Source organism: Ceratotherium simum, chromosome 12 (genome assembly GCF_057802395.1).
Source record: "Ceratotherium simum simum isolate JZ-2026a chromosome 12, ASM5780239v1, whole genome shotgun sequence".
Classification (NCBI taxonomy): Eukaryota; Metazoa; Chordata; class Mammalia; order Perissodactyla; family Rhinocerotidae; genus Ceratotherium; species Ceratotherium simum.
In genome coordinates, this window is record NC_141911.1 from 32,788,965 (window position 1) to 32,802,421 (window position 13,457).

Sequence of the window (13,457 nt, forward strand, 5' to 3'; positions counted from 1 at the left end):
TATGTTAACTAGTATTACCAACGTTGCCTCTCTAAAATGTATGGAACATTACTCAGTGCCAGGCACACTCCTAAGCTCTTTTGTATATTAATTCATTTAATCCTTGCAACGCTCTACGAGGTAGGCTCTTTTTATCCCCATTTTATGGAGGAAACTGAGGCACTGAGAGGTTAAGTAACTTACTCAAGACTGCACAGATAGGAACGTGGCAGTGTTGGGGCTGGAACCCAGGGCAGCCTAGCTTCAGAGTCTGCAACCTTAACCATCATTCATTCTACTGCCTCACATCCCTACAGCACTCAAGTCAAACAGCTAGAAATTGGACTTAGTCTCCAAGTCCTGCCCTCTTCCTCCTAAGCATCTTATAAATCTGCCATTTCCTCTCTACTCCATCCCATCACTCTTAATTCTGGCACTTTAATAGCTTGTGTGGACTACTGCAGTAGGAAGCAGCTCCCTGCTTCTCTGGAGGCATTTCCAACACATCCCCTATAATGCCCCAGCTCTATGGAAATCAATATCTTAGTAAATCATTACACTACATTACACTGTTCAATGTCTCCCTATCACTCACAGAGCTATGGTTTCCAGACCTCAGTGTGCATAAGCAGCACCAGAGTTTACATCATGCAGATTCCTGGCCTCTCCCCAGAGATTGTGATTCTGTAAATATAGTTTGGAATCCAGGAATTCTCATTTTTAACAAGCGCCCCAAGGAATGCAAGTGGTTTATGCCCTATACTTTGAGAAACACAGGCATACAGAACAAAGTCCCAGCTCCTTATCAAGGACACACAACCTTTTCTCTGCTTCCATCTCACTTTATGTGGTGCTCCAGGATGACGGAATCACTTACAGTTCCTTGAACTGCTCAGTTTCTCACCTTCCTGCCTTTGCACCTACTCTCCCTTCATCTAAAATGCCCTTTCCTCCTTCCATCGGACAGACTCTTTCTCTTTCAAAGCCAGCTTAGGTTTAGCTGTCATCTCTAGGGACCTTTCTTACCTCCTCACTGCCTGCCAGCCTCCTTCTCCTGCCACCCAACTTCTGTGCCTCGATTCGTACTGAAGGTACATTTTTTACATGTCTGTCCCATTCTAGACTGTGGCCTCCTCTAGGGCAGAGTCAGAATCTCATCCCTCTCTTTATACCATGACCTAGCCAAGTGTCTGGCACATGGTAGGTGCTCAAACAGTAGAGCACATCTAACTAGGGGGCTGGATAATCGGTGGGGAAGGTGAAAATATGAGTCACATCTACTCCTGAACATCCTTTATATCACCCAGAAAGTGATGATTTACTCTCATGAATACACAAAATTAACACATTATTCAGAGTTGTTGAACGAACCCTAATACATGTATTATGAAACCTATATATCTTTAAGCACAAACTCAGTGCCACAAGGAGCTCAGGAGGTGTGAGACCAGTTGAGGGAACGGCAGAATCACGGCTCAGACTCACCTTAGACATGTAGCTGAATTTCAATGAATTCTGCATTACATGTGGCAGGCTTTAACACATGAATGAAGGGACTGTTCAAATCATGAATGTTCTATTATCATGCACCTAAAGCCTGATTGTACGGAGAAATTTAAAGTTCTAAAACAAAAGGATAACTGTGAAAGAAAGTTGAACTCTTCTAATTATTAATACAAGCTCTACCCATTTGTAGCCAACAGCACATATGTTGAGAAGACAAGTTCTCGGGAGGCCAGCACTTTCTGTCTGATATTCCCAGCATAGCTGCATGCGTGGGAATACATGTGAATGACTGACCTTGAGCTTATTGCATTGTTGCCTGGTCTGTGCATCCCTGGGCCTCAAAACTGGGAAGAGAAAGTGGTGAGCAGGAAGTTCAATCATGCAGTAAGTCACAACTTGATCCTATTCAAACGGGCAAAGTTCTTATGCAAAGTAGTCTTCTGGGTATTGTTGGGGTTCCTAAACGATTAAAGACATCATCCTTGACTTCAAGTAATTTATAATCTTATCAGAAAATAAGACCCAGCCATAAATAATAATAATCACAGTGGATTCTAAAAGAGTAGGTGGTATTTGAGGGAAGGATAAAGTTGGGGAAAGAATTCATGGGCAAAGGCGCCCAGGTGTGAAAGTACAGAGGGCCTTCAAGGAGCAGTGGGCTCCAACACTTACTTGTCCAGCCTCATCTCCAGCCAGTGCCCTCATCACTTTGCATTCCTCTGACCTTTGCTCATCCTGCAAATCTCGTGGGATGTGTCCCCCTACAACATCAATCATGTTCACTCCTCTTCATCTTTCTTTTCCTCTTCACACTGGTCTTTCTGCCCGGGATGTCATTTCCACTTGTCAACTTGGATAAATCCTACTCATTGTTCACGTCTAGTTTAAATTCCTTCTCATTTCTATAGCTTTTCATCACCTAACCCACAGTATTAGAGTTAGTTGGTCATACATCTGTCACCCTAAACTGTAAGCTCCTTGAGGAAGATCTCATTTCTTTCATCTCTTTATTTCCATTATGTAGCATAGTGCCTGGCAGGCACTAGATGCTCTAGAAATGGTTTTATTTTGTTTTGTTTTTTTGAGTTATATTATTGCATAGTGAGTAGTGTCTTTCAGCTAGACTCTGGATTAGAAGTTAAAGTTAAAGAGCAATAGGCCAGTGAGACGGGCCTTTCTTTCTGCCTCTATATACCTTAGGTGTATAGCATCTGTTACGGGCTGAACTGTTTCCCCCCAAAATTCATATGTTGAAGTCTCAACCTCCAGTACCTCAGAATTTCACTGTATTTGGAGATAAGGTCTTTAAAGAGGTGATTAAGTTAAAATGAGGCCATTGGGGGGGCTCCAACCCAATATGATTGATGTCCTTATAAGAGGGAGAGACACCAGGGGTGTGCATGCACAGCGGGCCAACCATGTGAGGACAAAGCAGCAAGAGGGCGGCCATCTACAAGCCGAGAAGAGAGGCCTCAGAAGAAATCAACCCTGCAGCCACCTTGATCTTGGACTTTCAGCCTCCAGAACTGTGAGAAAATAAATTCCTGTTGTTTAAGCCTCCCACTCTGTGGTATTTTATGGCAGCTCTAGCAAACTAAGATACCATCTTTACTTCATTAATAAACTTGGACACAGTGCTATATACTGGGCACTGTTCTAAGCCCTTTATGAATGTTTAAACATTTAAACACCCTCCCACCAGTGCCAGTGAATCACTATGGCTGCACTTCTCAATGGGTAGAAGAGGAGAAGAGTATACCCCCTTCCTCCGGGGTGGGAGCTGGAAATCAAAATCAGTATTTCGGAGGGAAGCACTCCTAAGAGATGTCTCTTTCCTCAGGTGAGAATCGCAGGCGGAGATGACGATGATTAAAAGTAACAACCATAGTAAAAGAATAGCTACCATTAATTGAGCACTTACTGTACATAGGCAAGTGCCAAGCATAGTAGAAGAATTCTCTCTCATTTCACCTCCATAGCAACCTTAATAGCTAGGTAATATTTCATTCCCTTTATAGAGGAGAAACCAGGTTCAGAAAGGGTAAGCTAGTTGCCCCGCTGGTGAAGAGAATTAGGATTGAGACCCAGATCTGTGCTTTTCTCTACTCTGCACACTGCCCAGGGAAGTAGACTGGGGTCACTTGGCTGGGGGAGCGGAGGCTTTAAATTCGAGACTGTGTTTGTTCTTAAGGCAGGAGATCAACGGGCAGCAGCAAGTTAAATTTTTTGAGAAGAAAAGGTAGCAGGGAAAATCCAACAGCCTTAATTGCGTGTAGAAAACAATGGCTTTCATTTATTTAGCTCCTCCTACACGCCAGGCACTAAGCTTGAAACTTAGATCTGAGAAGCAGATATTTATGTATTTTCATTTTATGGACATGGAAATTGAAGCCAAGGAAAACTGTCCAAGGTTCAAGTAACTGGAAGAACAGGAGCAGCAGACCTGGGAGGCTCCCAATCCTGCACCCGCCCTAGCTCGTCCACTCTGCTTTGGCTGGTGTACCAACAACTTCCGCACCCACAGTGCACAAATGGCCAGTGAAGGCACCAGGGCCTCCATGCTCTGAATGGACAAGTTACATATCACATCACAGTCTTTACAAGATTCAGCCTAAAGTTTTAACATAGAGCAGCTTTTGCCCAAGAACGTTCCAAGGAGTTTTAGTTTCCCAAGGAGTTCCATGGAAAAAGTTCTATGGTCAGAAAGTTTGGAAGTGTTGCCTGTTATCCCTCCACTGCCTTGGAAACTTACAAAGCACATCAACAGATTCTAAAGTTTCTGCAGTAAAAAAAAAATCTGTTTCCTTCACTTAAGGTTTCCCCAATCTATTTGAACCATAGTTCAACATGTTTCCCTACATGTTAATATACCATGTAGCATCCTTTTAGAGATACTGCAATATAGGACTAAAGCAGAAAGAGAAGTAGGCTGGAGCTACTTTCAGAAACCTAACTAAAATGCAGACTTTTTTTTCTTAAGAATTACAAAGTCTATTGATATTTACACTTAGTTTGCTTTCTATCGAGCAAATAAACCGTTTTTAAAAATCAGAGGCAATAAATCGGACAAAAGAAGGGCTATTTGCATTCCCAAATCTCTTGGCTCATCCTGCGCCTTTCCGCTTCTGTCCCAACCACATTCCATTCTCCAGATTTCCACCCACCTCCCTTCTTTGGGGCTGCTCTCCAGCTATACACAACTGGAGGTGACCACAACTTGCAATGCACCACGTCCCTCATCCCCAGCCCTTACAATGTAAAAGCAATGAGAGGGAGGCATCAGACTCCCCTGCCCACTGGACAGCCCGAGCTGGCAGATTTCAGAGAAACACATGAAGTTATCTGATATAAGGATCTCTCTGCTTTCGCGTTAGGCAGGAGTACTCTAAAGACAGTCCCATGGGGGGGGGGATTGCCAACATTTCCTTTAAAATTTCCAGATTATGAGTGCTGTGGTTTTTCTAATTCTCTTTTTGCTTATTTTCAGTTTCCAATTTTCTACAATGAAAATGCAGCACTTGTGTGTCAAAAAGGAGGAGGAGGGGGGAGAGAGGAGGGAGATGGGGAAGGAGGGGAAGGAGGAGACGGAGGCAGGAGGAGCGAGAGGGAAGGGAAGAAGGCGGAGGGAAAAGGGGGAAGAGAAAATAAATCATAAAATCTCCAGAGAAAGAGAACGCATAAGCTCACCTAACAAAACACACCCGTATCTCCCAACACCTCCAGGGAGAAGTGTAGACCTGCAATGTTCCTATTTGCAACCACATTTTCCCAGGTACCCCTAACCCAAGCACCGCTCATTCTTCTGGTCAGCGACGCCTTCTCCTTACCCACTCGGAAGATCAAATCGTCCTCGATGGGATTCTCTTTTCGTTTTCCAGTGCTGTACATGCTCGCGGGTCTTTTCACAGCTTTCTGCTTCACGTGGCCGCTGCCCGGGGACTTCACGCGCCTCTTCACGCCCTCGGTGGTGGGGGACACGTCGGCTGAGCGGATCACTTTCAGCTTAAAAGGGCTGCCTCGGATGTGCTGGTCGTAGAGCCTGAGAGAGAGGGTAAAGTCCCCTTCCTTCTGGACCGTGTACAAAAACTCGTACGTGCCGTTTTTGTTGTCGAGTATCTCTCCGTCCGCCACACTGCCGTCGGGCGTGCTCAGTTCCGCGGTGATGTAGGCATTGCCGGTTTTGCAGAGCTCCCCGTCTTTGTCCTTGGTTGTTATGGTAACGGACATGGGCTGCCCGATGATGGTCTGCCGCAGCCCTTCGCCCGTGGCCACCGTCTCGGAGGCGACGGCGTTGGTGGTTAAAATCGTCCCGAGGTTGTGGATGGACTTCTTGAGCCCTTCGGTCTCCACGATGAAATCCAGCTGATCATTTTCCCGCGGGTGCAGGGGGAAATCTTGGTCAGCCAGCTCGTTCAGCTTCTCGCTCATCTGCTTCTTCACCAGCAGTACCTCGGTCTCCGTGCCATGGTTGAGGGCCTGCGCAGTGAAGTTGCTGCAGCTCTTAATACTCTCCTGCCCCTGGAGCAGCGTATCCAGCTGCGACTGAAGGACCTGCGGGAAAAACCGGGGCGGGGTGAGCGCCTCTTGCAGGCTCAGCCTATTGGACGCTGCGCGGCGACGCGCTGGGGCAGTGCCCTCCGCGGGCGAGAACCAGGCTCTGCGCCTGCGCACGCCGGTGGCTCTCAGCAAGCGGTGTTTATTTTACCCCAGTGGACCGGGTTCTAGTGCATAATCTGCATAATCGTCAATTGCATTCCCACTACCTTCTCTTTCGCCTGCAGCCCGCCCTGTCTCTCCCACACACGTATTTCTTGGGTCACGTGTTTGCGATAGGAGCAAGCAGAAACATCACCACTAAGAGCTTGGCAGACAGATTGCTATGCCTGACATCTGAAATATTCCTTATTCAGTATCTTTCCCTAATGTCCCAAACTCCCCTGTCACCACCTAAAAGAACAGAAACCAGACTAATGAAAACTCTCCACACATGAATATCAGAAGCTTTTCTTGCCTGGTTTTGTGATTCGATGTGCTGAGTAAAAGGCTGCAGTCAGGGTTTACTTTGAAGTTGACTAACAGGTTGGTGAGGGTGAGAGAGCAATTAAGACTATTAGACATTAAGGAAGGAAAACAATCCAGTTTAACCCTAAATCCTGAAAGCATTACTTTATATTCAACCTTGCCTTGAGTCAAATTATAAATTGGATCATAGAGTTTTGCTGAAATCATAGAGTTTTGCTCAAAACAGGAAGGAAAAAAAATAGCTGGATATGCCATTAAATGAAAACTACTGTTTACAACAGTGACACTTAAGGAGGCATTTGAGTCCCTTTGCTGCTGTTAGAACACAGTAAGTTACTGCAGTGAAGTGCCCTGGATATCATGTCTCTTACAGGATAAGGATGGCTGGAGTCTTACTTTGTGTTTGAGGCCATAGTTGACCTCCAGTTCCATAAGCAGCACACTCTTGCGCACGTTTAACGTCTTCTGGAGCTCATCAAAGGTAGAATGGATGTCCTCCACAATGCTGGCTTTTTGGTTGGTTAACTGATGAATGATTTCTGAGATGAACTGAAGAGCAGAATCTATTTCTGGGAGCCTGGAGGACAGTTGTTAAAGATATTTTTATTTAACATCAACCCGGAAATAGTAAAAAAAAAATCTATCTAAACACTATATTTTGTTAAAAAATATTTTCTGTGCCTTTTATCATCTTTAAAAGGTAATAACTAAAGTACAAAATGAATAAGACATGACATAATTACTGCCTTTAAGAGAAGAGACTTTGAGGGTCCATGTCTATTTCAATCTACTTCAATCATCTAGTTTTAATAATTGATGGTACAAAGCCTTGAAGCTCTCTGAACTGCATGGCTTCTCCTCACACACTAAAGCAGGCTTTCTCAAACTTGACACTGTTGATATTGTGGGCCAGATAATTCCTTATTGCAAGGCACTGTCCTGTACATTGTAGGATGTTTAACAGCATCCTGTCGTCTACTGGACCCCAATAGCACCCCCCCACACACAGTTGTGACACCAAATTGTTTCCAGGCATTGCCGAATATCCTGGTGTGTGTGTGTGTGTGTATAATTTTCCATGGCTGAGAATCACTGTTCTAAATGTATAGCGGTATCTTTTTCCAATCACATGAGAAACTTACACAAACTCAGGAGTTTCCTGGGAACTTCTTGAAAGTTTACAAGTTCTCTTAATTAGTATAGAATAACCACACATGTCACTATAGCTATTGGTGAAGAAATTTATTTTCAGCTGGCTAGTTATTTCCTCTCTTCGGTCTTTCTCATGCATCATGGAGCTACTCTGTTCCTTCATTTCCATGCCAAAGAAAGAGCTCAGAAACATAAGGAAAATTGAGCGATCCCCACTCAGAACTATTTTCCTGGGCTCGAACAGAGAGCAGCCAGTCACAGTCGACATAATGGGCCTATAAGTATGTCAAGAACAGCAGCTAAGAAAGGCTGTTCATAGATCCTGAATTTCAGAGATCCCCTGAGGGTATTTTCCTCAAGTGTCTTTTCCTTGAGTACATTTTATTCATTTAGTCATACTAACGGACTACCACAAAAATGCTGCAACTCACACAACTCAAGACTAAATACATTCTCAGAAGCCAATGCAAGAAAAGACTGCTTTGGACCAGGGAGAAAGAAGCCAATGGTAACTGCTTCGACTGACAGAAACCTTCACCTGAAAAATAATTTTAATACACCTGTTTGCCTTTTCTCCTACATTAGAAATACAACAAAACAAAAAGAAAAAAAAAACTTCCCATTTTATTTTGTTTTTTTCTTTATCTTTAGAGGCATTGAAATCCCCTGTCTGGTTAACTTTAGGTTTTACCCATTGTCAACAATCTCAGAGAAAGCCTCAAATAGTAGCCCACATAAGGGGGTTGGAAGTTTGTCAAGGGACAGGGGACAACGGTCATCACTCATTGGTTTATGACTATAGACCCATGATCAAAGGAGAATTTATTAGGTGACATGAACCTACAATCCCAATGAGACAAGAGACCCTGAGGCCAAGTCTGGGGGAGGGGTGCACACCTTTTGTTGACAGCGTCCAGCTGGACCTGGAGTGAGGCCTTGTGCTGCTCCACCACGTCCTTGAGGGGGACTGTGGGGTGTTCCGCGTGCTCCCCCTCAGTGCACTCCCGACACATGGCGGTCTCGCAAGACTGGCAGTAAAAGTCCATCACCTGCGGGTGACACAAGAACAGTTCCAGGTTCGGTGCCAGTGACTGCTTACTATCCACCTGGCCTTGACTTGCATCCTCTCGTTTAATTCTCACAGCCTCCCCAGGACGTTGGCAATATTATGTCCAGTTTCACAGGAGAAAAGGAAGGATCAACTTTTACGTGCCAGGTCTCAAACAGAGATGCGTTGGACTCCAAAGCTGCTGCTGTGGCCACACAGCCAGCTTTTCTGTGGCTACTCCACTCAGGCAGAACAGTGTGGGGATGTGCTGCTCAAGATTTTAGCCACACCTTTACACTATTCATCAATTATTGAGGATTCCAAAGTGCTTTTGTTTGCGCGAGTTCTATCTATAAATATTTATCATATTAAAAATTGAAACTGAGAAAAATGTTAAATATTTATTAATTTATTAAAAGCAATAAGCCCATTCAATGTTAACGTGAACAATATATTTTATGAAAAATAACTATGTTTTTCAAAACAAAAAATTTTGTGAGAAGAATGGTATTGTTTTCCATTTTGTAAATCTTGTCAGTGTCTGCCTTAATAGAAGACAGCTGGATTCTTATATTTGCTTCTGCATTCAATCTGTTTCGATAGCACACATCGTATAGTCTCTGGAAAATTCCACTGTACACTCTTGAGAGAATGAGAGTGAAAAAGGTCAATAATGTTTTAGTACAATCATAAATACAGTTTTGACTTTGCGAACCTCCCCTGAAAGGATCTTGGGACCCATGAGGGTTTCTGGACCACACTTTGAGAACTGCTGCTATTCGGTTAAGAGCTGGACTGAGCAGTTTGCAGCCTGGTTCCACCACTTGTGTAAACTCACTGTGTCTCGATTTTTCTCTGTCAAATGGAGACAACAATAATAGTAACCTACTTCACAGGGCTGCTATGAGGATTCAGTAGATTAATATGCACAAAGAACTTAGATGATGCCTGGCACTGGCACATAGTAAGTTCTTAATAAGTAGCAGCAGTGAGGAGGAGGAGGAGGAGGATGCTTACCTGGAAATAAAACCACCTTTTCCTGATTGTGATGAACTCTCAGTAACAATATAACATAAAGCCTGAAAGTTAGTTTCCTTGTGAAGGCATTCCCCTTATTCTCTCAGCTGGAAATAACTTCTTCCAATTTTGAATTCCCAAAGAACTTTTTGGGTGGATCTTTTTCTTGAAGTATAGCACACATGCAGAAAATGGCATAAATCCTAATACATCCATGAAATTGATGGATTTTCACAAAGTGAATGCACCCACAAAAGAAATTTTATTCCTACCTCATTTATGAAATATTTATAAGATTTTAAGTTACCGAGCACAGGAACTCTCTGACCCAGAGCCTAGGTAATTCCTTGCACATAGTAGGTATTCTGTAACACTGCTGAATGAGTGAACTCTATGCTGTCTGTAAGAGACTCACTTTAGATCCAAAGCCACAAATAGGTTGACACTAAAAGGATGGAAAAAGATATTCCATGCAAATAGTAACCAAAAGAGAGCTTGAGTACCTATTCTAATATCAGACAAAACAGACTTCAAGACAAAAGTTGTTATAACAGACAAAGAAGGACATTATATAATGATAAAATGGTCACTCCACCAAGAAGATATAACAATTATAAACAAATATGTAGCCAACAACAGAGCCCCAAAATATATGAAGCAAAAACTGACAGAATTGAAGGAAGAAATGGACAGTTCACCAATAATAGTTGGAGATTTCGTATATTTCATATATTCATATACTCCACTTTCAATAATGATAGAACAACTAGATGGAAGATCAATAAAGAAAGAGAGAACTTGAACAATATTATAAACCAACTAGACCTAACAGACATATATAGAACACACTATTCAATAATAGAATACACATTTTTGTCAAGTACACATGGAACATTCTCCAGAATAGATCATACATTAGGTCACAAAAGTCTCAATAAATTTAAAAAGATTGAAGTCATACAAAGTATCTTTTCTGGCTACAATGGAATGAAATTATAAATCAATAACAGAAGGAAATCTGGAAAATTAATAAATATGTGGAAATTAAATAACATAATGGATCAAAGAAGAAATCACAAAGGAAATTAGAAAATACTTTGAGATGAATAACAATGAAAACACAGCATATCAAAACTTATGAGAGACAGTGCTCAGAGCAAAATTTACAGCTGTAAATGCCTACATTAAAAAGAAGGAAGATCTCGGGGCTGGCCCTGTGGCTTAGCGGTTAAGTGCGGGCGCTCTGCTACTGGCGGCCCTGGTTCGGATCACAGGCGCACACCGATGCACCACTTCTCCGGCCATGCTGAGGCCACGCCCCACATACAGCAACTAGAAGGATGTGCAACTATGACATACAACTATCTACTGGGGCTTTGGGGGGAAAAAAAAGGAGGAGGATTGGCAATAGATGTTAGGTCAGAGCCGGTCTTCCTCAGCAAAAAAAAGAGGAGGAGTAGCATGGATGTTAGCTCAGGGCTGATCTTCCTCACCAAAAACAAAAAAAAGAAGGAAGATCTCAAATCAATAACCTAAGCTTCTACCTTAAGGAACTAAAAAAGAAGAACAAGCTAAACCCAAAGCAAGCAGAAGAAAGAAAATAAAGATTAGAGTGGAGATAAATAAAATAGAGAACAGAAAAACAATAGAGAGAATCAATGAAAACAAAAGTTGGTTCTTTGCAAAGATCAACAAAATTGACAAACAGAATACCATGGACAGTTGTATGCCAACAAATTGAATAACCTAGATAAAATGGACAAATTCCTAGAAACACACAAACTACCAAAACTGACTCAAAGAAGAAACAGAAACTCTGAATAGAACTATAATAAGTAAAGAGATGAGTCAATATTAAAGAAACTCCCAACAAAGAAAAGCCCAGGAACGGAGGGCTTCACTGTGAATTTTACAAAACATTTAAAGAAGAATTAACATCAATCCTTCCAAACTCTTCAAAAAACAGAAGAAGAGGGAACATTTCCTAACTCATTCTATTAGGTGTGTAATACCCTGACACCAAAGCCAAAGACATCACAAGAAAAGAAAATTACAGACTAATATCCCTTATGAATATAGAGGCAAGAATTCTTAACAAAATATTAGTAAACTGAATCCAGCTGCATATTAAAAAGATTATACACTATGACCAAGTGGGATTTATCCCAGGAATGCAAGGGTAGTTCACATATAAAACTCAATATATATAATACACCACACTAATAGAATGAAGGAAAAAAAACCCCACGTGATCATCTCAATTGATGCAGAAAAAGCATTTGACAATATCCAACACCCTTTCATGATAAAAACACTTATCAAACTAAAAATAGAAGTAAACTTCCTCAACTTGATAAAGGGCATCAACAAAAAACCCAAGGCTAACATTATACTTAATGGTGACCCTCTAAGATCAGGAACAAGACAAGGATGTCCACTCTTGACACTTCTATTCAACAATGTACTGAAAGTTCTAGCCAGGGCATCTAGGCAAGAAAAAGAAATAAAATGCATCCAAATTGGAAAAGAAGAAGTAAGAATTTCTCTATCCAGAGATGACACGATCTTATATAGAGAAAATACTAAAAAATACACATGAACTATTAGAATTAAAAAATGAATTCAGCAAAATTGTAGGATACAAGATCAACAAACAAAAATCAATTGTATTTCTATACACTAGTAATGAACAATCCAAAAATGAAATAAGAAAACAATTCCATTTATAATAGCATCAAAAAGAACATTAAATACTTAAAGAATAGATTTAACCAAGAAGGTGTAAGATTTGTACACTGAAAACTACAAAACATTGTTGGTAAAAAACAAAGAATACCTAAATAATGGAAATAAATGGAAAGATATCCCATGTTCATGAATTGGAAGATTTAATGTTGTTAAGAGGGCAACATTCCCCAAATAGATCTACAGATTCAATAAAATATATGTCAAAATTCCAACTTCTTTTTTCACAGAAGTGAACAAGCTGTTCCTAAAACTCATGGAATTGCTTGGGACCCTGAATAGCCAAAACAATCTTGAAAAAGAACAAAATTGGAAGACTCATACTTCCCAATTTCAAAACTTACTACCAAACTAGAGTAATCAAAATAGTGTGTTAGCCAGCATAAAGACAGGCACAGAGATCAGCTGAATAGAATTGAGAGTCCAGAATAAGATCATACATTTATGGTCAATGATTCTTGACAAGAGTGCCAAGACCACTCAATGGGGAAAAATAGTCTTTTCAACAAATGATGCCAAGACCACTGGATATCCACATGTAAAAGAATGAAGTTGAACCCTTACCTCACTCCTTACACAAAAATTAACTCAAAATAGATTAATGACCTAAATGTAAGAGCTAAAACTATAAAACTCCTAGGAAAAAACATAGGGGTAAATCTTCATGACCTTGGATTTGGCAATGGATTTCTAGATATGACACTGAAAACACAAGCAACAAAAGAAAAAAATAGATAAATTGGACTTCATCAAATTAAAAACTTGTGCATCAAAGGACACTACTCAGAAAGTGAAAAGAAGGGGAAAAATATTTGCTAGCCAAATATCTGATAAGGATGTAGTATTCAGAACATATAAAGAACCTCCAACTCAAGAACCCAATTCAAAATCGGCAAAGGACTTGAATACACATTTCTCCAAAGAAGATACACAAATGGCCAATTTGTACAAGGAAATATACTCAGTATCATTAGTCACTAGGAAAATG

General features: G+C 41.3%; 1 protein-coding gene across 7 annotated transcripts in view; it reads right to left on the minus strand.

Annotated features, from left to right (window-relative positions):
- The window catches only part of TRIM2 (tripartite motif containing 2), a 118,929-nt gene that overhangs the window by 32,888 nt on the left and 72,584 nt on the right, over window positions 1-13,457 (minus strand). For all 7 annotated transcript variants that reach the window (XM_004420926.3, XM_087437518.1, XM_087437514.1 and 4 more), the window contains 3 exons: window positions 8,557-8,708; window positions 6,904-7,084; window positions 5,313-6,036 (listed from right to left, as the gene is read on the minus strand). In XM_004420926.3, the coding sequence (XP_004420983.1) occupies window positions 5,313-6,036; window positions 6,904-7,084; window positions 8,557-8,708 (1,057 nt within the window). The remainder of the gene's footprint in view (window positions 1-5,312; window positions 6,037-6,903; window positions 7,085-8,556; window positions 8,709-13,457) is intronic.